This window comes from Seriola aureovittata, chromosome 13, assembly GCF_021018895.1.
Source record: "Seriola aureovittata isolate HTS-2021-v1 ecotype China chromosome 13, ASM2101889v1, whole genome shotgun sequence".
Taxonomy (NCBI): domain Eukaryota; kingdom Metazoa; phylum Chordata; class Actinopteri; order Carangiformes; family Carangidae; genus Seriola; species Seriola aureovittata.
Genome location: NC_079376.1, coordinates 10,535,812 through 10,563,424, shown reverse-complemented (window position 1 = coordinate 10,563,424; position 27,613 = coordinate 10,535,812). Strand labels below are relative to the sequence as shown.

Here is a 27,613-nt window from a genome sequence, read left to right as displayed (position 1 = left end):
ACATGTAAATGTTCAAAAAGCATATGCTGTTAGAGGAATTTAGAGGTGAGGCCAAACATCAATATGTCGTGAGGTTCAAATTGTTTATTAAATGGAACTGCTGCCTGAACTAAGAGAACAGATGATGAGCTCTTGGCCTTTCCTGTCTTGTTTTGAATGCACCAAGATCTCCTTTCACTGGCGGCAAGAGTGTGTGTGTGTGTGTGTGTGTGTGTGTGTGTGTGTGTGTGTGTGTGTGTGTGTGTGTGTGTGTGTGTGTGTGTGTGTGTGTTTTTGTAGGTCTCTTTCTGTATCTGTGCGTGCCCTCTGGCAGTGTCCAGGGTTTTGCATGAAATTTCATCACGCCGTCTCCACACACAAACACACTCAGACACTCTCATACACACTTTACACACGGCTCTCTCGCAGAGCGGAGCCGCTCGCTGTTGCCCGATCGAGGCTATCGTTTTGCCGATAAGCGATCAAATGCATCGATGGGATACCGTTGTCTGTGGTGGGGCTGTTTAAATCATCTTCTCCTCTTCAGACAGAAAAAGCGGCAGTTGCAGCTTCTCAAGGCATTACTGACCACAGAGCGAGGGCCGCAGCAGACCTCTGTGGTTGGCCGTGTCAGGACTAGTTGGATCACAGGCTGTTGTCAGGCCAGTTGGAGAGGGGGAAGACGATGATAGCTCGGCCTTGGCTGAGCAACAGGATGTGTCTGTCCAAGCAGAATGAAGGAATGGCTTACAAAAATGTGACACTTAATTGATCCTGGTAGTGATACAGTAATTCTCCAGAGTGCAGTGACAGATACAGAACAGTCTCTTGCCCGGGGACACTTCAGCCGTTCAGATGACACTGGGCTTACTCTCACTCAGTCTGTATATAGGACATTATAAACTTAAAAAAAAGGAAAGAAAAATCTGATCAATTGCAGTAAATCAGGGGATGGATTTTCTGATATGGAAGTAATAATATTAGATAAAACACTGTATGATCGGAGGTCAGAAGACAAAGCATAGGTAGAGTTATTTCACTCCTTTTTGCAATTGCAAGCAGCATGGGAGATGAAGACTGCAGGAACAACAGAGAGAGAGAGAGGAGGGGGGGGTGGATGAGAGAAAGAAATGCACTGCCTATTGATTATCTTACACACATAAGTACAAGTGACCTGTAATCCACAGAGCACTTATCGACTCCTCTCCCCACCGTATCCAGTAACAGCGGATCAATACGGGCCAAAGACAGTTACGGTACAGCACCTCGCACTGGGCCAATACAGACTCGGGTCTAGATCAGGGCCAGAACCCGACCCTCGCTGGAGAGTGCTAAACGCCAGATCCGCCAGCTCACAGTGAAGGCGGAGTAAGCAGCATAGAACAGAATCAGAGATTTACAAGAAGAGCTACTGAAGTACAGAGGTGCAAGAGTGGAGAAGGTGAAAGAGTAGACAGAGCGAGAAAAAGGAGAGAGAGGCAGAGAAAGAGAGAGAGAGAGAGAGAGGGCAGCTGATTTAATGGTCTAATGAGGCCGTCCTCCAGCCAGTTGTTTTGTGTGAGGCATGCTCTGACCTTTCGCTCCGCTCGGGAGCCCTGCCGCCTCATTTTTCACATTCTTGCAATTACGTTAACGCTTGAAGCGCTCGCTGACTCCCCGACTCTGGCCGCCCTTCCATTCTGACAGAGCCTTCCCTCCCCAACCTCTCCACCTTTCCCTCCTCTCCTCCACTCCACTCCACTCCACGCATGAACTCGCCTCCTATCTCAATACATTTCCACATAAAATTTGTAGTCCACACTCTCAAGTCCACAGAGAAAATGTGAAATGTGTGCTTCACTTCAGTAATGGGGTCTTTAACAGCTTGGCCCCTGTTAAAAGGGGTGACGATGTGGATCAGTTGAGGACGGCAGAATAGATGGGAGAGATTGAGGGCGAGGAGGAGAGAGAGAGAAAAGAGTGCGTGGGACCAACAGTGCTTTTTGGCCCCAGCTGCCAAGAAAAACATCAACTTTCTTCCCCCATTTTTCCATCTTGAAAGGTGTGTTGTATGTGTGCCTGTGGCTTGAAAAACATTTACCTCGAAAATTGATCCAGAAGCATCTATGTGTTGAATATGTGACTCCAGTCCATTTCTCCCAGAAATGGTGAAGCGTTTCTGACAGTGGCCAAGTCAAACTGTCTCAAGGAGTAAAAAGTTTTAACTTGTTTCTTCCTTTCTCTTTGCCTTTGGCTGATGTTAGGGGTTGTACGATAGAATAAAGTTCAATAACACGCATTTTATAAAAAGTACTGTATGTGCGGTCATACGGCACTCTCTGTGGACAGAATTCACTTCCACAATCTCCAGCTTGTATCTCAGCACCGAGCATTGTTCTGAACCGGTGCCAAAAAACAATTTAACAAGTGCGCAAATATGTATTGCCCCTCTTGTGGAATAATTTATTGTCAAGCAGTAAACCAAGGTGAAGCATGCTCATAGCTGTCAGTAAAGATTGCCAGTTAAGGTTCAGACACATATGAAAAAGGTTTCGGTACAATACTCAGATCTGCAACCTCTCCCCTCCTGCCGTACTTAACAGACATTTTTTTTTTTTCCTTTTTCTCAGAATTTCCCTCCAAAAAAAGAAAATATGAATTATCACCCTCAGGGCAAATTCTGCACTCTCACCTACTGACTCCGAGAGAGTGACTCCCTATGTTCTGGCTAGATAAACAAATATCAGCGGTTAAAGGGAGATGGTTCAGAAGGTAACGCACAATAACTCCCATTGGCTCTGCTTGCACATCATTTTGATTAACAGTCCTTTGGAGCTCCTCCAAGCTTATCTAGAAACATCAAAAACATCAGTTGCAGGGAGTTAAACTTGATGAATGTGCGTGCCTTAAGATAGCACTCGTTTCCAAGCAGGTGTCCGTAATATGTTAAACACCCAAAGTGCGATGGAGCAGCATGATGAAATCCTCTGCACGTTTGCCCACACCAAACACACTGCACGCAGTCATGAACGGTAAATCCCCAACACTGATTCAGCACGGTAGGTAACGCTTTGCCCCTCCTTGCTGTGCGTTCATATATGTGTGTGTATGCATGTGTGTGTGTGTGTGCATGTGTGTGCGTGCGTGCGTGTGTACGCATGCTTCAGCTCCAGTCCACACTTGTAATTATTAGCTATGCATGAAGACCAAATCCACATTGACATGTTGAGTGGGTGAGCAAAGGGGCTTTCTGTACAATTCCCTGATTCTACTGTAGATGGAAAGGGCTGAACAGAAGAGAGGAGAAAGCATTTTGTACATTTTCTCAGCAATTGAACAATCCCCACGCTCTGCGGATAGACAGACTCCCCAGAGAGACCGAGAGAGGCAGAGATGGAGAGAAAGGGAGGAAGAGAGGGAGAGCTTGAGTGTTCGGCTCCAAGGGAGCATGCTGCGCTTGATGGAGTTGTGGTACATTTGTGTGTGTGTGTGTGTGTGTGTGTGTGTGTGTGTGTGTGTGTGTGTGTGTGTGTGTGTGTGTGTGTGTGTGTGTGTGTGTGTGTGTGTGTGTGTGTGTGTGTGTGTGTGTGTGTGTGTGTGTGTGTGTGTGTGTGTGTGTGTATGCGTGGGGAGTGTGGTGAGCTCCCTTGGCCTCGGCTGGGGGCCCCACTCAGCAAGGTCTTTGTGGTTGAGCTCACTAGAGTGGGGTCATTCCTGGCGGGGACACGACACCCTGCGTCCGCCCAGAGAGTCCCCCCCAGCATGAACGAGGCCTGTTGAATCTGCCATTTTCCACACCTTTTTTTTTTTACAGCTACAATTAGGGCTCAAAACGACCCAAAAAAGAAGAAAGAGAAAGAACAAAAAACATGAAACCACAACAGAGAGAACTCCACAATCTCTGCTAAACGCAAGATGGAAGTCTTGTTGCATTTTAGTAGCTTATATCCAAGCTCTGGAGTGATCAGCGAGGTGTGTCTGTGCACATAAAATATGCCGTGTGTGTGTGTGTTGCGTGTGTTGTGTGTGTGTGTGTGTGGGCATGCATGTGCATGTGTTAGCTGGTTCCCTCTAAGTGCCTGTTAGAGTTTAATTTAGTGTAGTAATTAAAGCTGAACACTGGCCTATAAACAACAGATAAACAATAAAGCAGACCCAAGCCCTGCTGTTTCATGGCTCTCACTCCCAGCTGTTGGAGCACTGATAATTTTTACACAGTGCCCCCACCTCACCGCAACACAATGCTGAAGCAACAAGGGTGTGTATGTGTTGTAAATGTGGGCATGGGTATATTTTAGTGTGTGATGGCAGAGGTCGAAACAAAAGAAAAAAAGGCCAAAGAAACACATAAACACACAGGATATGTCCACTTCCCCTCTCGAAAGAAAACACAGGGAACCGCAGAGAAGCAATCAGAAAGTGTAAGAGGAGTACAGTCCGCCTTTAACAAAACCAGCTCGATGGCAACAGTGTTCACATAAACATTAAACCAAGTGCGGCCATAATGCGCAATCAAACCTGTACTTTGTAGTACCTCGCTATCAGTGACAACAAGTGGAAGCAAGCTGCACTCCAATGGAAAACAAGCGAAAGATACAACTGTTAATTGAGGATAACAATGCTACAGTGTTTCTCAATGAGCTACTGTGTGCAGTTTTTAGCCTTGTCACTACATGTCAGCCCCATGTTAGTCAGGTGCCTGTTGTGAAAACAGCGCAGTATGTCTGTCTGATGGTTTGTTGGGAAGGGGTAGGGCCATTGTTGAAAGCTGAGAAGAGTTGCTGTGGAGGAGGAGAAAACACGGTACGGAGGGGATACTTTCATGATCCCATTAGCATAAGAGAGGCTAAATTATTCATGCGGAGTGCTTAATCTATAGGGAAAAGTATAGTTAATGCACATAGTTTTAAAATGGATCTCTCCCTGCCTCTGCTCTAACACCAGATTCTTGCTGGATTCAGCATTCGCGGGCATTTACGGGAACGGCTGTCACTCTCTCCCCTTGCATACACACGCATAGACATAGTATGTGTGGGCATATGCGCACCCTTGCCTGAGCGCTGCTGCACTTCAGGCTGTTTCAAGGGGCTCTGCTCTCAGACTCATCCCCACTCTCCATAAGTCCCTTTCTCATCCTTTCTCTCTCTCTCTCTTTCTCTCTCTCTCTCTCTCTCTTTCCATTTATCTCTCCATTTCTTTCTGTCTCTCTCCCACCCCCTTCCTCTCTCGCTGCCTCCCTCACACTCCTCTCCTCACTCACCCCTCTCTTTCTCGCTCTCAGTACCGCAGACTACCTGGCCCTCATCCAAAATGTGATTAAAGAGAATGATCAGCTCCCTCAGCTCCCTCCTTCCTTCCTCCCTTCCGCTCGCTCTCTCTTCCTTTTTTCTGTCTCTGTCTTTCTTCTGACCCTGTGTTGCGTTCTTACGTGTCTATAGATCATGAGAGAGAGAGAGAGAGAGAGAGAGAGAGGCAAAAAAAAAAAAGTGAAAACAGCGAAAGAAAAGGAACTGTAAAAGGATGAGGGCTGCCAGTAGAGTCAGCTCCTCTTCCAGTAACAGTCCTATACCCACAACATCACCACCACTCTGCCCCTCCATCCACAATGCGGCTCAAGCTTTCCCACTCTTCCTCTTATCGTCTCCTTTCCCCTCCTCTCTTTCTCCCTCGGCTCTGACTGGGGCCTGGTCCCTCTGGTCCATAATCATGAACAGGCCCATGGCGCGACCCGGCCCAACCCAGCCTGGCCCAGCTTGGCCAGGAACTGGGTCCTACACAGCAGGAAAGGCGCATTAACTGGGTCAGCCTAATGTGCAAACTAATGTTTGGAGAACATAGGGAAAAAATTACCCAGATTATTCTGACAGCAGCTGAGGAGAATGTCTGTTTTGCGCCATTAAGGGAAAGCTTGGGGGAAATGTTTTTTTCTTTCTTTCTTTCTTTTTTTTTTTTTCTCTTTCTGTCTTTCTCTGAGAAGTAGATGAAGACCAGCTTATCTGGAAGTGAGCTGAGCATAATTAAAAAGCAGAAAAGGAAACTGTTGCAGGGAAGTAATCATGATTGAACTACAGTAAAAGGAGGGGAGTGACTTTCTCTTTCTTCTACCCAAAGGCATGGGCCAAAAACAAAGACAGAGTGCAGTGCTGTTGTTTCAGTTCATTATACTGTGGGTTTACACACCCATGTTCCACTGCTGATTACTCTAGTGTATGTAGTGATGATGAGGAGTGCACTGGGGTCTGATGTAATATGACTAAAAGGGATTTGAGCATGTGCCCCATAGGGCATTTCCACGTCCATTAATGCTGCCGCCGCTGTATTTTCACAAGGACGACAGTGCGTCGGTTCTTTAAAGGGAGAGTGTTTTCCCAGGAAATTTTCTGTCTTGTTTCAGCAAGCTAGCCTGAAGGGGGTCAGCCTAGAAGTCACCCTTAAGAGGTGATAATCCAATTGCTCTAGTCCGCACCAGATTTGTTTTCCCCTTGTCTGGCAGTGTGTTTGTGTGTGTGTGTGTGTGTGTGTGTGTGTGTGTGTGTGTTTACAGAGAGTTTAAGCATGCGTGTGTGAATGTAATAGACATAGAATGGGAAAGCAGAGGCAGCAAGATGCCACCGGTTTCTTCTGTGTCCAACCCCGGGCCCCACTCTAGATCAGAGAGGGGTTACGGAGGCCAAGTCTGTCAAAGGCACACCTGCAGGGAAACTCCAAAAACCCTGACTGCCAGCTTACACAGACCCGTTTAAGGTGTGCTTATTTGGAGTTTAACCCTGACTTCAAATGTCCTTTCCCTCTCTGCCCCTTTGTGTTTGACCAATGGGCCTTGTGCTCTTTTACTTTCTTTCCTTTCTTCTGCCTCCCTTGGCTCTTTAATCTCTTCCACCACCCCCACCCTCCCAATTCTCCTCCCCCTAATGTCCGAACCCCACATCCCAGCGACGGTCCCTCCCAAAAGACAGCACGCGGTTGGGTAGAATGGCTTAGCATGGGCAGCCGTGGCGCGTTCACTTGCTGTGTGGTTTTCCATTTGTGTAAACCAGGGCTTACACACTGAAGCATATTTGGAACTGAGCAGAGCAGCTATACCCTACAGGTAGTGCTTTAACCATGCTGCCACCGTCCAAGAGAGTGGGAGGATGATAAAGGAAGTGTGTTACAATCCGAGTTCTTCCTCTCTGCTGCTGATTTTCACGCGCACATCTTTCACGTTTATGCAAAGCTTTTGAGGGCATTATGCAAGATAAGCTCATTTTCTAGTCTGATTCCCACTCTAGTACATGCTTTAATGACTCTTAAAGCTAAGGGCTGCTTTTTTAGGCATAATAGCAGTCCCGCGGTCTCTCGGTTTCCATGTATCCAGAGTGCTTTTTCCACACCTGATCACTTTTGTTCACCCATTTTATGGCTATTGGGGAGCAGGCGGAGGTGAGCGATTTGACAGTGGTTAGTGCCATGAGCCCTAATGTTTATTGGTAGAGAGCGTCTAATAATTTTTGATTACCCCAGAGGAGGTATTAGCCATGTTAGTCAGCAAGGATAATTTCTTATTTACATGCCCCAAGCAGTGAACACTCTGAAGGAACACTGGGGCTAAATGCGCAACAAAACGAATCAAACATGCCAAACGAGATGCTCCATCCTGGCTGGCTGCAGGGCTGAAGCTGAGAAAACCTTCATTATGCATTTACCATAATTCATTTAGAGGGTTATCAATTTGCAGAATACAGAGGAGATGTTTGGAGGGGGAAGCGAGAGCACCATATCAAACGAAGGAAGAGAAAAAGGAACAAGGGAAAGCGAGATGAAAAGGAGTGAGATATACAAGCGTAGCTCAGTGCCTGGATTTTGAAAATGTTGTTCCAATTACACACTTTTCCATGTTCTGAGGCAGAACTTGCATGTTAAATGCTGCAATCTCTTCTCTTTTTACCAGTGTTACCCTCCGCCCCCTAAAAAAGCAGAAGCTGATTTCCCTTTAATGAAAGCCGTTTGGCTCAGGAATTCTGTTCTCTACAATTTTTGTTGAGATTGAGGCTACACAGAGATGTTCTAGTTCAAATATTGCCTTTCTGTTCATTTAGGGTCGCTCTTTGTTTGGCTTCTGCCCTGCTTACTCAAGGGCTTCTTGTATCTGTCTCTCAGTGTGTATTTCAGGACAGTTAGCCTACTACATGTTTTCATTTTTCTCTCCTGGCAACACAAACTGAGCAAAGAAAAAGACCTTTAAAAGCATCTTTCCCTCTGCCATCAGGCAGGGATGACTAAGGCCCCATTAGAACAATTGGAGGAAACTTAGGGAGACGGGGAGTGTTTAAAAGAATGAAAGCAGCCAGAAAGCAGTACTATCTTGTGATAACCAGCGCTTTCTTTCATTATGTAAACACAAAAACCTCCACCTTGGAAAAATTGCTCTCACTCTATAGCTTCATTGAAAAACAAAACAATGAAAACAGAGAGTGTAGAAAAAAGTGAGACAAAAAAAGAAAAAACATTTAACATTTTCCAAAGTGAGGGGGGAAAAGCTGCATTGTTTAGTACAAATGCTTACTCCCAGGGATGCAGTCCTTAGACAACTGAGTGTCTGCAGGAGACATCTGTGAAGCCTGACCTTGTGACCCCGGAAAGAATGCTCTTAAGGTGGGGGGAAAACTGCCTTTACCACTGCATCATGGCCTACAGGACAGCCCAGCAGCAGCACAACAAACACAACCTCTACAGAAAACAACAACACAACACACAAACAGTCGATGAAAGAAAAATGAGAATGAGGTGGAAAAAAAAAAAAAAAACATGGAGAGAATTGGAAGGAGAGAAAAGAGTGATAAGAAAAAGCAAGAGAGACGGAGAAAAAGACGGCGAGAAGGAAATAGGAGGTGGATAATAACTACAGAAAACACAGATGGACTTGGTGTGAATTGTGCCTCACAGGCCTGGCTGTCTCTTACTCCTTTGGCCCCCCATGAGATCATTTTCATCCTTTATGAGTCAAAAGGAAGCCCGGTTGAAAATGAGAGGTTACACAAGCCAGAGCCCAAGCCCCTCGGAGTGAGAGAGGAGAAGATCCCTGCTGCAAGGGCCCTGCTGCTATTCAAAGCACCTGCCATTGTGTGGGCGCCCATCCAGGCCTATTGTTGTGCAGAAATTAGTCGTGCTCCCTTTGGCTCCCTTCGGCTTCCTTCGGCTCCAGAGGCATGCGGCAGACCCCCTTGTTGTTTTGGGTTCAGATACGTGGTTGGATAGATGCGTGGCCCCGGCTACCATCACCACTGGCTGTGGCCCTTTGGCCTCTCTCCCGCAGCACAGTATCATACGGTTTTGTTTCTCATCCACTCTCTGTTGTTCACTTCTCAAGAACACTTTCAGGCCAGCATTCCTATAGTTTCCTCTCTCTTTCTTTTGTACTCCTACTCTCCTCTCTGCTTTGGTGTATATGCTTATTGTTCTTTGGAGCACCCTCATTATACCCATGGTTATATTTTAAGGGCCTCTCTCTTTGATTTTGGTCTCGCGGGGAGTGAGTGGTGGGCTGGTGGGAGCTGTAGGGCTGGCCCAGCTTTCAGGGCTCCCCAGCCAGCGTCTCGGAGAGTGGGCTTGGGGGTATTGTTGGGCTGGGCACTGCCGCAGAAGCACTGGTGCTACTGCTGGTGCAGGGGGTGGATGTGAGGGGAAAATTGAAAAGTCAATAACGAAGGCCGCACAAAAAAAAGAAAAAAAAGAAAGAGAGGGTGAAACAAAAGGAGATGGAGAGCTTCAAAAAGCTGAGAGCTATAGAGCTATAGAGCACTGCTAATTAATAGCATCAGAGGAAGAGCCTTTTTTTCTTCCTTCTGGAACTTTAATGCTGCATATTAACTTGCAAGGCGAGGCGATTAAGAGCTCACATTGTGAGTCAGGTCCATCACACTGCTAGACCAACCAACAGCAGCTTTTATTATGAGGGAAGATTGAAAATGTCTTTTAGAAAATTAAAAACAAAAACAATATTGCATTGAGTGGCGAAAACAGAAGACAGATTCTAGTCTTTTCTAGTTTTCAAGGCTGTAATTTGTGGTGTTATTGTTTGTGGTGTCCATATATCCATTTGTAAATGAGATGGATATAAAAAACTATAGGAACATATTTGAATGCAATAAAGTCCAATACAACAACAACACAGTGTACAGCCTCAATGCACCACATATAAAGCTTGACCTAACTTTTGAATTAAGTTACTGCAAGGCTTTTGCATATCATTACATTATAAAGGTGCTCTTATTTTTGGAATTACTGAACATCATTGTCAACAGGCATGTGTGTTTTTTCGTACATTTGTTTTGTCAAATTGCACCTTTATTCCAAAATAGATTGCTGTGTGTTCTTACTCCCCCTTTTCATGCTGCTAATCAAAAGGTAAGGTCCAGCAGTGTGATGAAATACGAGTTTTGGTGGGTCAGCGAGGCAGAGTGGCAGTAATTTGAACCAAGGCTTTGCAATTTGTATTTTTCACAGCAGTAATAGGCTCCTCTCTCACTGTTCTTGCCATAGCAATTTCCACTGCCAACAGCTGTCAAGCCCCTAAAATCAAAATTAGCGCCATGGAATTGGGCCTTAATGAAATGACCTGCTGGATTTACCTTAAGGAGCAGGGCGGACAGTCAATACTAGCCTCGTCAAAACCCCCTCTCTGCATGCTGCAGTCCCATTAATGAAAGGAAATAGTCTCGAGTAAATGTATTAAGCACTACTTCCACTTCTAATTATATTTTTTCCCTTCTTCCTTCATAATTCATTCACTCTTTCATTAGTTTTTAATATTGAAAAAGGCTTTCAACTGGCTCTTCTGTCTTCATGGCATCACCAATTATTTGTCACTATGCATTACAGCAATGTCAGAGGACTCCATGTTGTGCACTGGGCATAAATGTGGTGATGTAGTGCCTCATCACAGCTAGGACTGTGGAAATGTATACCAGGAGCATTTTCGTAGTAGAAATGCAACATTATTTCCATGATATCATACAGAATAATGAAGCATTAAGCATTACACTATGGAATCCAGAACTGTGGGCTCTCCCCCGCCTCTGCTTCCTATAGAAAGAGGTGAATGTGTGCCAAGGCCCAGTGGAGGACACTGGGCCCTGGTTATTGACTTGTAAAGGAGCCGGTAGGTGAGGGGTCTTGACAAGACATGAGCGGCTGACTCTCTTGTAAAGCTGTATCTGATTTCTCTGCTAGTTGGCTCCCCGGAGAGACCTCCTCTACCCTCTGTTGATCAGACTTTTCACTCACAGCTGTATGGAAAAAAAATGCAGCGATAAAAAGAATGAAAGAGTAGTTTTGTGAAAGGAGATGCTCTCGTTCTGTATGCTATGATTCCCTGTTAGGGTGCGAATGAGAGCGGAGGGAGGAGGGAGAAGGAAGCGGAGGGATCAGCAGCTAGGTGAAAGAGCTGTATCCATGAGTGCATGTATCATCTCAGTATGCCAGAAAAAAAAAAAAGAAGAAAAACCGTTGCAAATTGATGTTTTGGTGACTTGTGTAACATGGGCTCCTCAGTAAGGGCATCTACGTTTGTGTAGGTGTGGTAGTATAAAAATAACAGGGAAGTGTATCAGCAAGAGGGCAGACAAAGCAAGTATCAACTGAGCAAGATCCACACTCCTCACAGATCTGACTAATTTATGAGGGTAAACTGCGCTGACAGAGAGAGAGAGAGATGCAGGTGGAGGGAGGAAGTTTTCATTGACTCTCCAGAGCAGGCCAAGGCAAAGCCCTGGAGGGATCTCTCTCAGTTTGAACTTTATCAGGGTCTACGCTTAATCAATATACTATCGGAAAAAGAATTAATTACTAAAGCAGAATAAAACAGCTGCATTTTAAACCAAGGATTCATCAATTCTGTAATCTCTTGGTTACAGCTCAGGTGTCAGGAGGCTCATTTCAACTCTATGTAATGAGGAACTGTGGGAGTTTCCCCCAACCCTTTTTCTGTCCTCCTCCTCCACCGTTTCTGTACCCCCCCTCCTCTTCCAACCGACACACATCTCCTATCCTACACCTCCTCCTCCTCATCAAGATATTTTCCTTCCTTTCTTTTTCATCCCATTTCCTACCTTCTCAGGTTGTCATCTACCTACAATATTCTCTCGTTTTTACTCTTGCCCACTTCCGTTGCCCCTCACTCCATCCTTAATAGACCAACTGTACTCCACTCTCTGACTCCCCCCACCCCCCCATGCTGCTACATTCCCTTCCCACCAAATTCCTGTCTTTGCGGGGATGGGACGAAGGGGTATTAAACTTGAAATCTCTGGTGCGAAAGCTGACTGGAACGGGACATTCCCGCTGCTGCAGCCATCAAGCCGGACATTCCTCCGCTCAGTCTGGGACACCGCTGGTGTTGCGAAAGAGGGGGAGGGGCATAAGGGAAGGGGGAGGTCGTGTTGGGCGTAAAAAAAAAAACCCCAAAAAACAACCCATGCATGCTCAAATTGTAAAAACAAATATATTTTTTTAATGTATAAAACCAATGGAGCGTTGCAATCAAAGGGAAAGATTGGTTTGAAGGAAATCAATGTCGTATGGTGAGCACGTTTAGATACTCGTGGACAGACTAGCCACATAGGAAGTATCCCTTGTGCCAAAATAACCTTGGCCGCACTGTTGCCTCGGCCCCTGCCATCCACCCTTCACAGCCCTTGACCCTAGCCCAAAGCCTGTAAACGGACTGTCCTTGACTCCCCATAATGGGGGATTTCAAGGCAGGTTGAGAAGGGGTTATGGGTGATGAATTGGGTTTTTAGTGAGCTCATTAGGAAGCCAAACAGAGTTTAGACTGGCGGAGCGGGGCAACAGTGCAGTAATCAGTTCTGCTCGCTTTGTTCCCTGCCTCCAGGACATTTGTGTGAAAAAAAAAAGAGAGAGAGAGAGAGCGAGGAGAAAAAAAAAAAAAAAAAAAAACTTCATGGCATTTGTCTGATGAGAGGGCTGCTGAGCAGAGGCTACAATCTGATGGTTGACTTGTTGATTTATAAACCTTTTAATCCATTTACTCTACCAACCCCTCCACCACCACCCCCACCCCTTCAGCTCCTTGTAGAAACCGCCATCTCTGGTAAACTCTTTGATGCCACTGTCCATCAGGTGCGGCAAAGATGTCTGTAATAAATCCAAGGCTTCCTCCTCCCTCAGTATGAAAAACAGTGAGTTTGTTTGTTTGGTTTTAAATTGTAATTGAGGGTAGAGAATCACTGCTGATGCTGTTATAATACATTGCCTCAAACAGTGTAAGCTGTTCCGAATCACGAAGCCACGCTCTGTTGTACCTGGCAACCTGCGCGCAGCTGCTCTTTCTGGTGGTTTAGGTGGAAGACTTTGATATACAATAGCTCCTAACGGGGATTATAAAGCCATTTCTTCTCTAGCAGATGGATCCATATGATGCATCTGTACGCTCTCCAACTCTTTGTTTTCTTTTGCTCCGTCTCTTTATTTCTTGCTTTCACTACATTATCATTCCATAGAGCAACAAAGCAATTTTTAGGAAGCAAAATAGTGTGGAAGCAGCTTGTTTTACTAATGATCATGCTTGTTTTAATTCGGCGTAGCCCCACTTGCTTTTGGGAAATACCTATTCTTTAATATTTAATGCAGCATCAAACCTTAGGATTTAGGTGTGCTTCACTGTGCGCACCCAGCCCTGTGCTCTATCTTAACAATGATAAATTATAGAGGGAGTAGTATCAATATATTTAGTTTTAACCACTAAGAATAGCTCCATTGTGCCTTGTTTGGTAAGGGAAGACAGAAGGACACCGTCTAGGTAGACAGAAGAAAGGTTTGGACTTTTACTTTGGCAGGTTTGTAAATTTGTTTATTAAGAAACAAGGGATGAAGCGAGATTACCTGTGAGACCAATTAGCCCCATTCGATTTGGAATCTAAGGGAAGAGCAGCGGCAGTTTCTCCGGCAGGGCTGGAGTGCAGGCAGAGCGGGGCGGAGTTATCACGGAGGCAGAGAGTGTGAAATGTCTGGTGGAGACCCAAAGCCCTTCATTAGCCACCGATCTCTGTCTGCTGAGTGAGGGGCAGTCATGGGCATCACAACTCCCTTTTAGTTCCCCCCAAAAAGAGCTGGGGTGTGGGGGTGGAGGGTAGCTCCCCCCATCCCCTGCAATTTAGCCCTTTGCCATTCATGCAAATTGGGTCCTGACATCTGCAAGAGCCTGCCTCCTTTCTTTTATACATCTTTATTCCATCTCTTTTCTTTGGATCTTTTTTCCTCCTCAAATAAAGCCCCCCTTTGGACAGCAGAGTCCTGCCTCAGCTGACATACCTTCCTTTATACATACATGTGTGTGTAAAAGTAGCACTTTCCTGTGTGTCCATATGCACGTGAAAATGTGCAAAACCGGACGAAAGTATTAGAACAATCAAGATCCCAGGGGGTGCAAACAAATCACTGTGTTAGCCTCAAAGTCCCAATTTATGATATAATAAGATAATTGTTGTCACAGGTGGCAGGTTAAGCGTACCAGTAATTAGCTCAGTCCAAAGCCTTTGATAATGTGCACACTTTGTGCACCCAGTGCTAAATTTTTAAGTTCTTGGCAGATGATAATCTTGTGAAAAGACCAATAGAGTTCTAGGCAGTGACTCTGGAGAAAAGGCAGTAACCAGGCAGCCTGCCCCCCCTTCCTCCCTCTGCTTTCTGGATGAACTACTCTTCTTTGGCTCCAGGGGAGAAGCTGAAAGGGGAGGGTGGCTTTGCTCCAGCCCATATTTTAGGTTAAAAGGTAAAATAGCCTAACTGGCTGTTAAAAACAAGTTTTACCTCCAATCCTACACCCTCACCCCTCCCCTCTCTTTGTCTCTGCTGCCTCCACTTCAACCTTGCCCTCTATGGTAGGGATGTGCACAGTGGGGTCAGCACTGTGCCTGTGAGAGGAGAGAGGCCTTGTATCAGTGGAGAGGCGATAGTTATCTCCAGCATTCCAGGGATGACAGAGAGATATCTGCCTGATGGCAGGGTTAGGGGGCTTAGAGAAGGGGCGGAGAAGGGAGAGAGGAGGAGAGGTATAGGAGTTGTTGAGCAACTACCCCCCCCCCCCACCTCCCTCCTTCCTTCCCTCCCTGCCTTTCTTACTGCCTGACTGCCTCGCTTCCCCACACGTAGAAAAAACCCATCTAATTAGAAGCTCTTATTCCACTTCATTTAAGGGAACACTTAATGATGTGTTTTTGGGGGGAGACAACTACACATTACTTCTCATGCAAAAGGAACCACTCAGTCGTAGCACCCAGGATGCAGATACAGCTGTGTTTGAGATGGAGGTTTGTCCTCATTTCTCTGGGGTGTCATGGCTATTGGAAGAAGAGAGGCAAAAGTGGTAGTCTTTTTCTCCGTCACCTTTAGCCAGTGTCCTGGTGGTAAGAGGGGGGCGGTAAAGGGGAAGGCGGGTAGTGACATCTGAGTTTGGCAGGGAGACTTGCTGAAGGAGAGAGTTTGTTGTAATTGCTCTGACAGGTTTTAGGGCTGTTAATGACTCCGGCCTGAGCGCTACCAATTTGTCAGCATGCTTGCTGTTTACTAAGCTGTTGTTTTATGGTCGAGTGCAAGGGGCTGCTGCTTGTTTAAGCACAGATCAGGAAATAATCAGCGTAAAACACTGGCTGCAGTGGTGCACACTAAAACAGTTCCGTTTAGGGCCCTCATCTACTGTATGGATCTGAATGAGCGCAGTAAACCATATGGTGTGCGGTCACACAAAGACACACAAAACACACTGATGGGTTACTTAATGTTAGAAATTGGACGCTGGAGTGTGTGTTTTATCATTAAAGGGATTATGTTCTACTCGTTAACGCTCATCTGTGTTGTATGTTATGTGAGTACGAAGCATATTGCTAGCATGTGGTTATAGCCAGAAGACCTGTAATCCCCAGTCGGCACAGAGCAACAGAGGGCCGGCCATTCCACTAGTGTGAATAGAGCCTCGACGTGTTTGTGTATGTGTGTATGTGAGAGAGACTGTGTGTGCGTCAAGAGCATGTGCTCCTGGAGCCAGCAAAGACCCCTTCGTAAATCCAGAGTAAATAAAAGGGGTAACCAGACGGACAAAAGAGGAGCCCCCACTGCTTCTCTCATTCGCTGCCATTTGGGGGGACTGAATGTGCTAAACGCCGCTTATGTTGGCTGAAAAGTTGAGGAGAAAAAGAGGGAAAAGGGAGGCTCTAAATCCCCCTCTTCTTTTCTCTTCATTCTCTGCGGCCAAGCCTGCAGGGCTAGAGGTGGTGTAATAGGAGGGTGTCGGAGGGAGGGTTGGAGGGCCTGGTCACTATGGTGTGCTAAGGTAGAGGAGGCCCGAGAGAGCTCCTGCTATAGCAAACTTCTCAGCTTCTGTTCTCCATCTACTATTCCGAGTTGTCCTCATGAGTTTCTCTCTTCTCCTGATTTGGGGCGAGCTTGGGTGAACAATCTCACTAGTTTGGGTTGACGGGGGCGTGGGGGGTCTGTTGTAATTAGTCACTTTAACCACAGCTTCCATAAGCCACTGCCTCTACACTCCTGCTTCATTACCCTGAAACAAACGCCGGGGCCTCCCAGTTCAAAATCACTGCACGGCCTTTAGAATAATACACACACAACATCTAAAGCTTGTCTTGAGGCTCTTCAGTAGGTGTATTAATAGTATAGGGACCAATAAGTCTGGAGTGTTATTTGATAACTAACCAAGACTGGGTTTGAATGTGTATTCCAGCTATTGACAAGTCATTATTCATTCATGCATGGGGTATATCGGAATGATAGAGCAGCAGAGGGAGCGCATTCTTGGTGTACTGATAGAGCTGCAGTGTGTGTTACTCACGGTTATATCCATAATGCTTCCAGGGCTGACTAGACCTTAGTGGCTCCCTCCGGGGCAGCGTGCCTCCTAGACATAAAGCATGATCTCTCGAGTCATTAGGACTCCCCTGAAGTCCCCCTTACTCTCAGCAGAGACTGTAGGACACTTTGTGCTAAACCAATTTTTTTTTTTGTGCAAGAAAACCTGAAGCAACCCTGAATGTGCCAACATTAGATAAGCAGAGTTGCAGTGTGTTTACAGTCCTTTCCCAACCCGTTAATGAGCTCAGCCCTGAGACCAATTTACTCACAGGGAGATATATCTGAATGCATTTTTAATAACCACCCACTGGTGATGAGAGAGGGAGAATGTATGTGAGTGTAATGCGCTCTTGGACTTGTGCTTGTTTGTTTGCTAGCGCGCTCATTCGCTCCCTCACCCTCATTGCGTCCGGTCATTGTCTTCCATCTTGCCTGATTACATCTTCTCGGTTTCTGTGGATATGAAAATGTGCACAAACTTTCATTGCAAGCACTTTAAGTCAAGATATTGATAGAGTGGGTAAGGGGGGGGTAGGAGAGAGGAAGAAAGTGAGGGAAGACAGAAAGAGAGTGGGGAGAGAGGGAGGCTGTCTTTTTTTTCCGTCTCCAAGGGCGCTGCTTTTCCAAAAGTGCCTGGGGCTACACTCCAGCACCTCGGCTCCCCTAGGCCTTTCGGCTGCCTCCTAATAGCCAACCCCCATCTGTGTCACATGGCCAGATGATGGGACGCTTCCCCCTGCTCTGCCCTGCACTTTTTTTTTTCCTTTCCCCATTTTTTTCAGAGTGCACATCCACACAGGTTAGAATGGCAGAGTTGCCAGGGAACAGTCAGAAGCCATTAGCGTTTGGGACAATTTGCCCTGCAGCGTTCCTTCTCTCGCTCATAAGAAAGGAGTGGGGGTGGATGCAAAGCACCAGCTCTCCTTTAGATGTAATGAGGTTGTGCAAGTTGGGTCTTCTTTATTCTTTTTCTACTCCGTCCTTTCTTCCTCCTGCTTCTTTTTGTTCCTCTTCTTTCTTTCTTTGTTTCTGTCTTTCTTTTTCAACTTCTGTCCACACTTGATTTTCATTCATTCTCTATTTAGATAACACATATTTCTCCATGTGTATAGTAAGTCAAAAACAACTATTAATACTGTGCTCAGCATGAAGGCTTGAATGCCACATGTCTGATCTGTGCACACATGACAGTATCCATGTACATGTGAGAGAAAGACAGAGGGAGAGAGGAGCTGAAAGCCTTGGAGTCTGGTTTCACCCTCGCGGGCTAGGGCAGGAGGCAGCGAGCATGCTGGGTAATGAAGTGACAGGTCAGTCTGTAAATACGCACGGGTCGCTCTGGCCCTGGCCAGGGGGGAGGCTATCGCATTGCAGTGAAAATGGAAACGTCAATAAAATTAATCTGCCAGCCTTTTGGCCACTGTGTGGTTCCATTGGATGAGCCTGACTGCTCACAGCGGGAGAGGGATTTGGAGAGTAGCTCGAAAATCAACACAAAACCTAGCGGCACACAAACAAACAACCAAACTGTGTATCAACATTATTCAGTGAGGCTCAAAAGCAGCGGAACAAGGGGAGGGTGGTTAAGATTCACAGCTCACTAGTTGTGTTGTTACTGAAGTTTGGAAGCAAACTGGGGGAGTTTGACATTGACTTCCGTCTGGGTCGCATTTCTCAGGAAGCCCCCTCACAGTCAGGGAAGGCTACGGCCAGACCAAAGTTTATTGTTTTAGGCTTTCCTGAACAAGGATTCGTACTTAGCCTGGGATTTACGGCATTTGCCACTAATGAATGCCCATTCTACAATTACAACACCCCCTAGTTTGTGTCCCCATTCCCATATGTCCTTCAGAAGGGCTGTTGCTTCTTTAACTTCACACAGGGAGCGCAAAGTCGGCACTTCTCTGTTTTCCTCTTTCGTGTGGCTCCGCACTAATGATGTGGAAGGAAAACACTGTGCACAGACAGAAAAGAAAGACAGAGGGAGAGGAAAAAAGAGAGGGACAAACAAGGGGGAGGAAAAAGAAAAAGAAAGTGGGTAAAGTAGTTCCAAGTGAGGGCCCCTGCTGTCCTTGTATTCTTCATTTATTTTGCATTTGATTACGCCACCAGTCGGATCCTTTTTCTTTCCCCTTTTTTAATGTTATTAGTTCAAATATTTATGCAAGATTAAGGCTTGTATAGGTGGTTGTGATTGATGCCTCCCCAAAAACAGGAGGACATGCGAGTCTGAATTTTGAGAACGTCAGGGTCCTTCTCTGCCTTAGTGGAGGAGTTTTTCAGATACATAATTTAGATGCCCTCAAGGAAGGCTTTCAAGGCATTTGTGCCCGGGGGCAAGAAAAAATAACTATGACTGTTAAAAGTAAATCATTTTTGCTAATGCACAATTAATGCCGGGGAAGAAGAAAAAGGCAAGGGACAAAGATGGAAACTTCGATTTAAAGGAGAAATCGTGCCGGGGTATATATGCATGTTTTCCTCTTGAAATCAAACACTGACGGACATTAATGCAGACGAAGCCGCCGCTGGCCTGTCATGCTAATCTTGTGGCGGAATGGGGAGGGGTTGCTGCAAGGGAAGGGAGTCGGAGAGGAGGACTAAGAGAGTCAGGGTTTGGGATGGAGCGAGGGGGGGGGGGGGGGGGGGGGGGGGGGTAGGGGGAGAAGCAGACGAGTCCATTATGTGCATTGAAGTGCAACAATGAACCACCCCAAATCACATCCCTACTTTAATACTCGTGCGTCTCAACTGTATGCCACAAATTATCAGCTCCTTTGAGTTTTGTTTGTATGCGAGTGTGTGTGTGTGTCTGTGCACGCAATGTGAATTCATGACAGTGTATTACTGTACATGTCTGCATAACTCCTTGCTGTCCCCTTCGGCTCTCTTCAAAAGATGAAAAAAAAAAAAAATGCTCTACATTATGTCAAGCATGCAAATTTAATTGAATTAATGACATGAGTCCGAGCCTCTACTGTACTTGAAGCCTCCTTGTCCTTTCTTTTGCTCTCTCCTCCTCCTCCTCCTCCTCCTCCTCCTCCTACTGTAGAACTGGAATGAGGAACTTAGTGTTTCAGTGTCCAACCATAACATTGGAGTCATTAACCCCTATTCCCCTCTCCAGTGCTCTGGGGTATAGAACGACTCTGCTAGGCCTCTGAGCAAAACCCCTCACTCTCTGTACAGGCCTTCATCTAAGGCCATTTAAATCCCCCTACCTCCATATCTTCACCACATAACACTGGCTTCGCTGCGGTAATTCTCTCAGCCTCAGTGCAGTGCTTTTGAATTCCTTCGTAGGTATCCGTGGTATTTGTCCGTTTATCCATCTTTCATAAGCCTTAAACTCAGCTTTGACCGTCTGTGCTTGTGTTTCAGCTTTGAGAGTTTTTAGATCTGGATTTTTCTTTTTGTATTGTATTCTGAGTCAGTGATGTGGTCTGGGATGTTATTTAACCCTGGGTTTGGTTTCCGTCCAGGAGATGGCTTAGACAACAGCGTTGCATCGCCTGGCACAGGGGATGACGATGATCCAGACAAGGATAAGAAGAGGCAGAAAAAGCGTGGCATTTTCCCCAAGGTGGCCACTAACATCATGAGGGCGTGGCTGTTCCAGCATCTCACGGTAAGCACATTCGTTACTTTGTCTTTTTTTTTTTTGGAGATACACGTGTATATAAACAACCCAGGTAGAAACAAAACACAGACACAGACACGCACAGACTAAAAAAAAACAAAAAACATGCAAAGGCACACAGACACACACACACACACACACACACACACACAGACACACACACAGCTGTCACACCGTCGTTACTGAGCGAGGGAGTGAGTGACGGCAGCGTTGTGATGCTCACCTGTCTGCCACCTGTCAGAGGGACACAGTGACCAGGTCAATCTAATCAGTTTGGACTGTTTACTCTGCTCAGCGCAGTAAGAGGGAGCTGGCCCAACAATCCATGACATTTACTCCAATATGAGATGTGCTGTTTGCTTGGCTTGAAGATTTTCTGGGGCAGATTAAGACAGATTAACAGTGGTAGTTACCGGAGAATGACTGTGTGTGTAAAGACGTGTTAAGACTTAGACTGAGTACGCTGATTTCTTACACTTCTATACCTGATCACTTGAATTTTTTTATTTTATTTTGTTTTTTTACAGTAATGCTTTTGAAGATCTATAGATGGTTATGGGCACACAACTGTAAACATACAGATACGGCATACCTTGAAACTTGCAGTGTTTTCATTGGAATGAGTGAAACTGTAATCTACTCAGGTCTAATCCTGCTGATTTGGTGACACACTATAGTTTATATTTGAGACGGAGATGGTGACTGCTCATGTATTTCTGCTGCATAGGTGAAAGGAAATGGTTTGTTTGCCAAAAAGTTCAGTCAGACCACAGTGATGCTACACGGCTCAGATTAAATACTCAGATGCCGCAGTAATTCAAATTTACCTGGCAAAATAATGAAATCCTCGCTGCTCAGCTGTTTTCTGTCTGTCTGTTTGTGTCAAGTATTAGGGGATGGACCACATGCCCCCCCCCCCCCCCCCCCCCCCAACCTTCCCCTAATGTCAGGACATTATCAGAACATCAGGCTGTATTGATTTTGCAATGCAGGTCAGATTTCAGGAGGAGGTGGCCACGCCAGGACACATAAGCTGCTCTCTGAGCACGTGGCTCCCTGTCCCAGAGATGGAGGGACAATGTGGGGGGAAGGGAGAAGTAAAAGAAGAGAGAGAGAAAGTAGAGGTGACTTAGTTTAGAGCTTCAGCCTTACGGATCATCCGCACATTTTAAGAGGGTCAGGTGCCCCCTGTGCACCCTGTACCCCCTCCCCACCCCACACCCAACTAACAGTGCCCACTCCCTGCCCAAAGCCCCTGTACCCTGATTATCTAACCAAAAGCCCAAGTAATGAGTGGCCAGCAAATACGGCCTAATTGAAAGGGCTGTAAATCCATTACATATTGGTCAGGGATAATCAGGAGTGCTTTAATCACTTTTATCTATTCAGGAGCAGTGAAGCTGCAACAGCAAAGCCCCGAGCCTCGCAGGCCTTAGCGGCTCCACCACGCCAGTCTGCATGCTTATTATTCTCATCATTATCAAAATGACTTCACAGCTGTTCACAGCTCCATTGCTCCCTGACTGGAGACCTCTCACCAAAACGTACACACCAAGCTTCATTCAGAGGCTGAGGGCGGGAGGAAGGCAGAACTTTTTTTTTTTTTATTATTATTATTATTATTTGAGAGCAATTCTTTTTTCTTTCTTTCTTTTTTTTTTTTTTTTGCTTCAGGTCTTTTTCCTCCCCTGAGCTGGGAGTAGAATACTTTGTGTATGAAGGGGACAAACAAAAAAGGCTAAATGTTTTATTTAAGCAGAACATACTGTATGTTCATATTCACATGCACATAAACACACCTTATGTGAGTTTAGACTAGAAATTTTCTCATGATTTGGCATCTTTCCTGGTGAAAGCCACACACTGCTTCAGCACCCCCGCCGACCCCCACCCTCCACCACTCTGCAAAAGCTGCAGAGAGAAAGACAGAGTGACGCATACAGAGCGTTTGGAAGAGTTGCCAACAATTTTCTTTAGAATTGTTTTAAAATTGAATTGAAAGAGTGGAAAAGAAAGGAGGAGGGGAAGCCCGCTGATGGGCACAGGCGCATTTTTCAGGGAGCTGGTTAATTCAGAGAGAGAGGAGCTTTCAAGGCCCTCTTTTTCTGCGACCCTCTCCTTTATCACATCCCCTGCTTGTAGATGTTCTCTCCAATCTTTATTTGTTTCTTTTGTGTATAGCCCTGGCCAGTCTTGTACTAATAATAATCCCTCCCTTTTAACCTGCCTTCATTTCTCTACTGAGGAAGAGGACTAATTGAATTATCCCCCTTCTCTTCTCACCATCCAATTCTCCCACCCATAAACTCTCTCACTCTCTCTCTGTCGCCATCTCTCTCACAACCACACACACACACACACACACACACACAAACACACACACACGCCCATTAGCCATTCTCCTTTCTTTTAATTTGTTAAGCAAATGTATTTGCCATTGCTGGATGCGTTTGTGCAAGGGTGAATTCTTGGGGACTTTGGCCCCTGAATGGCCTATAGCGGCATTCTGCCATTCACGCATTCATTAACTGAGAGGTGAGGAGTGAAAGGAGCGGCCTTGTATTTTCTCAAACCGCGGGGCCAGCATGGAGCTCCTCTTCCATGAGCCGCAGGGGTCTCTCTACATATGTTCTCAACATCCAGCCTTTGTCACATCCTCTGAAAAGCTCAAAAGGATAGGACCCCCCTTCAGACACAGAAAAACAACACAGGCCAATAGTAACAACTGTTGGCTTTTGGATTCAGTATAACAAAATTGCCCTCTCCCTCTCCCCTCCCAACCTCCCTCGCCTTACTCTGACCTCACACTCTCTTGACAGAGATCACAGGGATGGTTTTCTTCGGGACCATCACATATAGAAAATAATTTCACTTCGTATTTACCATAAACTCCACAGTCCACCTGAGGGCGAGATACGGTTTTCGGTGCCATGAACATCTCACAAAAAATATGCAAAGACTCCACAGTTACGCTGTGGAGAAGTTGCGATAACCCTGACCTCTTTTATGTTGAGGCCATATGCACATGCGCTAGAGAGCATGTGATCTGGCAGCTTTAAATGCCCCATATGTAATTGGCAAACGGCTGGGCAGATCAGCTGGTGTTAGCTGGCAGAAGAGGGTCAAACTGTCTCTCCGCTCCCTCCTTCTATCCTCCCACCCACTCCTTCTCTTTCTCTAATACCCCCGCCCCTCCCTCTCCATGAGTTTCTGGATGTCTTCCAGCCACATTAGTGGAAGGGAAATCCCAGAGTGTTGGTATAAGCTTTTCAATACTACAGGGAGATTATGTTATCAGAAAGGTAAACTTCACTGTTAGGGGTAAAATGTTCTCCTGCACTTCAAAAGCATGGACTACAGAATTCAGGAGAGGGAGTCGGAGTTGGAGAGGTAGACAGAGGTGAGGTAAGAAAGCATAAAAGAAAGGATGAGAGAGGAGGGGGGGGGGTTGCAGAGTAATAGAGAGGCAGCGATGGGAGTTTTTTCTTATTGTTGCAAAAGGTGATGCCCTTTTGTTTGGCAAAAGCAAACTCTAAAATCTGCAATTAGCCCCTTGGCGCCCCTGGCCTTCCTTCCCTCTCACCCCCTGCTAGCCCCCTGCTAGCCCTTGCTCACCCCTGTAAAGACAAGGGTCGGCCTCGCAATGAAAACAGGAAGCACTCAGATACAAAGATACCACTCTGGGCTCTGGCCTTGTCTTTTGACTAGTGTAAACCCTCAAACACCTATGAAAATAAATAGGGGACCTCAGGAGCAAACCGCGCCAGTTGAGGAGTTTGCACACGTGTGTTATGTGTGAGCCAAAAAGGAGGGAGGGAGGGAGGGAGGGATCGAGTGAGAGAGGGAGAGTGGAGAGTGGTCAGTCAGATGAGTAAGTAGGTAGCCCTCTCAAGCATCAAGCGTCTCAGGTTTTGTTCTGGGCCACCCTTCGGCTTGGGTGTTTGGGGAAATGCTGTTAAGCTGCTAAGCCAGGTGTATTGGTCCCCTGGGCTCCTTGAAAGGGAAGTGATATATCCCTCAGTCATTTGGAAAGTCCTTGGACTGTGAGCAGTTGAAATGTGTGTTCAGATGAGAAATGTTTCCGTATAATTGATGGTATTCAAATATAGTTATTAATACAATACGTCCTTCTCAGTGTAACACCAATGTACTGACTCATAAACAGCTTTTTGACTGAACTGATAATAGGAAAATTATCATGCTCTGTTCATGTGTTCTTACACTCATAGCCGAGCTCAAAAGACACCATGACGGCAACATGGACCCTGTTGGTACAAGCGTTAACCAGAGTGAGGGCACATCACACTTTGTGCAGAGATGAGTGCATTGTGCTGCAAACATCATTAGATACACTAGTGACGGTGGCTACCCCCGCCGCCGCCACCTCCACCTCCACTCCCAATCCAAGCCTAACATAGCATTAGTCTCCATGGCAACAGGGTGTCATCGTCAGGTCGAGCCCTCCTATGGGAGCTGCTCTCTCGGCCGCCCTTTATAGACGCACATAAAAGAGCCAGCTAGGGTCATTCACAAGACATGGGCGCAAGCAAGGCCGAACCCTGACAACGGATGTTTGTCCCGTACGATAAACAAGTGTCCAAGTCCGTCCCTCGAAAAGAGAGGGCATGTTGTTTGTGTAGACTAAACAGTCAGCCCTGTAGTATCCCCAGTTTTGTTTAAGCTCCTCTAGTCCTTCTAATCCTTGTGTGTTGTTCCAGTACAAGCAGCATTTAACTGGTGGAGACACACATCTGCAAACAGTTTGAAATACCAAGCCCTTCCTCCTTTTACATTGAACTGCTGAGAGCTGTTTATTCCATATTCCAGTTTACATGGCACAACACTTTAAAAAACTGTATTCATGCTTAGTTCACTCACTTGTCATGTAGTGTAAGTAACTACGTTGTTGATTCGTTTGGATTTTACATGTATTTGTGTTTGGTTAATAGGGCTGCATATAACAAACAAAAAAGAAGAAACTCTTTTAAAAGTCAGAAATGTTGTAAAAAAGTTACTTTAGTCAGTGTTTCAGTCATGCACATTCAAAATCTGTTTGCTTTCCACCTCCTTAGGTTGTTGTGTGAGTTTGGATGAAGAGACGGTGGAGACAAAGGAGAAGCTGGGAGGGGGGGTTTAGGGGCAAGAGCAAGGGTGAGGAGGGGGTAAAGAGGGGGCTCCTAAGGGTCACAGAGGTGGAAGCCTGGAGGAGGCCCACACACTAATCTGTCATGTGCTCGTTTGCCTCGGAGCCCAAAAGTCAGCTCTCCAGTCACCCGTAGCAACCCAGGCGACAGTTTGGTTCACAGCCACTGCCCAAATGTGTGACTATCAGTGGGAGACGCAGGAAAAAGAGTCATCACATTACTTTTGTGACAATACCCACTGCTTTGTGTGTGTGTGTGTGTGTGTGTTTGCGAAACAGACGTTAGAGACAATATGACAGGGTAGTTTGGTGATGTTAAGCACAGGAGTCATTGAAAGTCACTGATAATGACTGTGGAGGAGATCTTTGGTTGGGGGGGCAGTTGGAGGGGGGGGGGGGGGGGCATTGAGGTTTGGTGCCTAGCTATTGTCTAGTCACTGTCTTCTTATGCTGGCTGCTCAGCCACCCTGGTAAACAGACACAAGCCACCTCAGTCTGCCATCTGTTCCTCCACAGAGGGGCTGCCACAGCATGGACAGACCCCACAGGGAAAGGCACTCAAATGCAAACTCGCAGACATTACTGTGATATGATACTCAAAAAATTCTTTATTTTACACAAGGATTGCACCTTCCTTGTCAGTACTCATGAACAAAGTGCCCCTACATGTCAACAAGATGGTTTTTTAAATATATATATATATATATATATATAGAAGGAGAGTGCAGAAAACTGACTGAAAGTTTAGAAGGGGGATCCGGTGACTTCCCATTTTCACAGGCTGTATAATTATATGACGGGCTGCATCAACTTTGCCATCTCGTTGCAGAGCGGTGTTGCGATAATTTCCAAGTGTTAGGGTGTCACAGCTCTATGACTGACACAAGCTCTTGTTTACATTGTGCTTTGGCATAGTTGGTAGCTGTTCCAGAGGTTTAGTGCTGCATTAGATTGTAATAAGCCCTAATTCGTTTCATGCTCCGACATCAGACCTTTACACTTTGCCCCCTAATCCAGATCTGTAATAGTTCCACTTCAAAGCCAAGTTCTAAGCCAACATATAAATCATGGCACATTAACCTTGCATACACTATGCACTGCGCGTGTGCAAATACAGGTATACCTCTGTCACCCCCCCTCTACCTCACGCTTCCTTCCTTTTCCCTCCCTCCCTGTTAATTTTCATCCCTGCTGTTTGCATCTTAATGCAGGTTGTTTAATGAAGTAGCAGAAATGAGTGCTTTCAAGGGACTGTTTACGACATGTTCCCACTGCATGGAGGTGATTAAGCTGTGTGAAACTCCACACTGTTTGCCAAAGAAAAAGAAGGAGCAACCCGCAACATATCCTCCAGTAAGACAACAACAAAGAAAGAAAAAAAAAAAAAGAAAGGAGGAGAGTGTTCCCTCAAATGTGATGCAATGTGCATTTCTTTAGAAATGAGGTTTTACTACGAGGGGGGGGGGGTGTCCTCATGGAAGACCTGGAGCGCAGCATGAGTTTCACTGGCCCCTGCAGAGGTGACTGCACATACACCGACCGCAGCGGCAGAATACAAACAGCGCCGGTCCTGTGGACGGCAGTTGGATTTATAAACTCACCGCTCTGAACAGCGAGAGACTCTTCCAAGAACACACATGCACAAAGCCGAGGAGACTTCTTTGCTCCGCTGAGAATAGGCCCCAGCTCGGGGAACATTTCCCTGCCTTCAGCACAGCAGCGCAATCCACCGCTGTAGTCATAACACCGATCCGTTGGCTAGGACCTGGCTGAGCTGACTCTATGGGAAAGAGGCCTGAATGACGTCATGTGTAATAAGGGACCCGGCAAGGTAGTCTGTGATAGCGTATATGCCCCTGGTGGAAAACCAGGGTTATTAAGATGGTGGCAGCTGATTTTGTGCCGCTTTCCCTTTCCTACACTTTTGGGGTTATCTTACTCATAACAAAATGTATAAGAGGATTTTGGTTTCACATCTTAGAGCTAGTTTCCTTAAATTACCCCTTACC

The 27,613-nt window shown here is 46.1% G+C and overlaps 1 protein-coding gene across 5 annotated transcripts in view; it reads left to right on the top strand.

Moving 5' to 3' along the window:
• Positions 1-27,613, top strand: part of meis2a (Meis homeobox 2a) — an 81,921-nt gene that overhangs the window by 14,379 nt on the left and 39,929 nt on the right. For 4 of the 5 annotated variants that reach the window (XM_056392901.1, XM_056392902.1, XM_056392898.1 and 1 more), the window contains exon 8: positions 20,304-20,449. In XM_056392901.1, coding sequence (XP_056248876.1) covers positions 20,304-20,449 — 146 coding nt within the window. The remainder of the gene's footprint in view (positions 1-20,303; positions 20,450-27,613) is intronic. The other variant, XM_056392899.1, reaches the window with a different exon arrangement.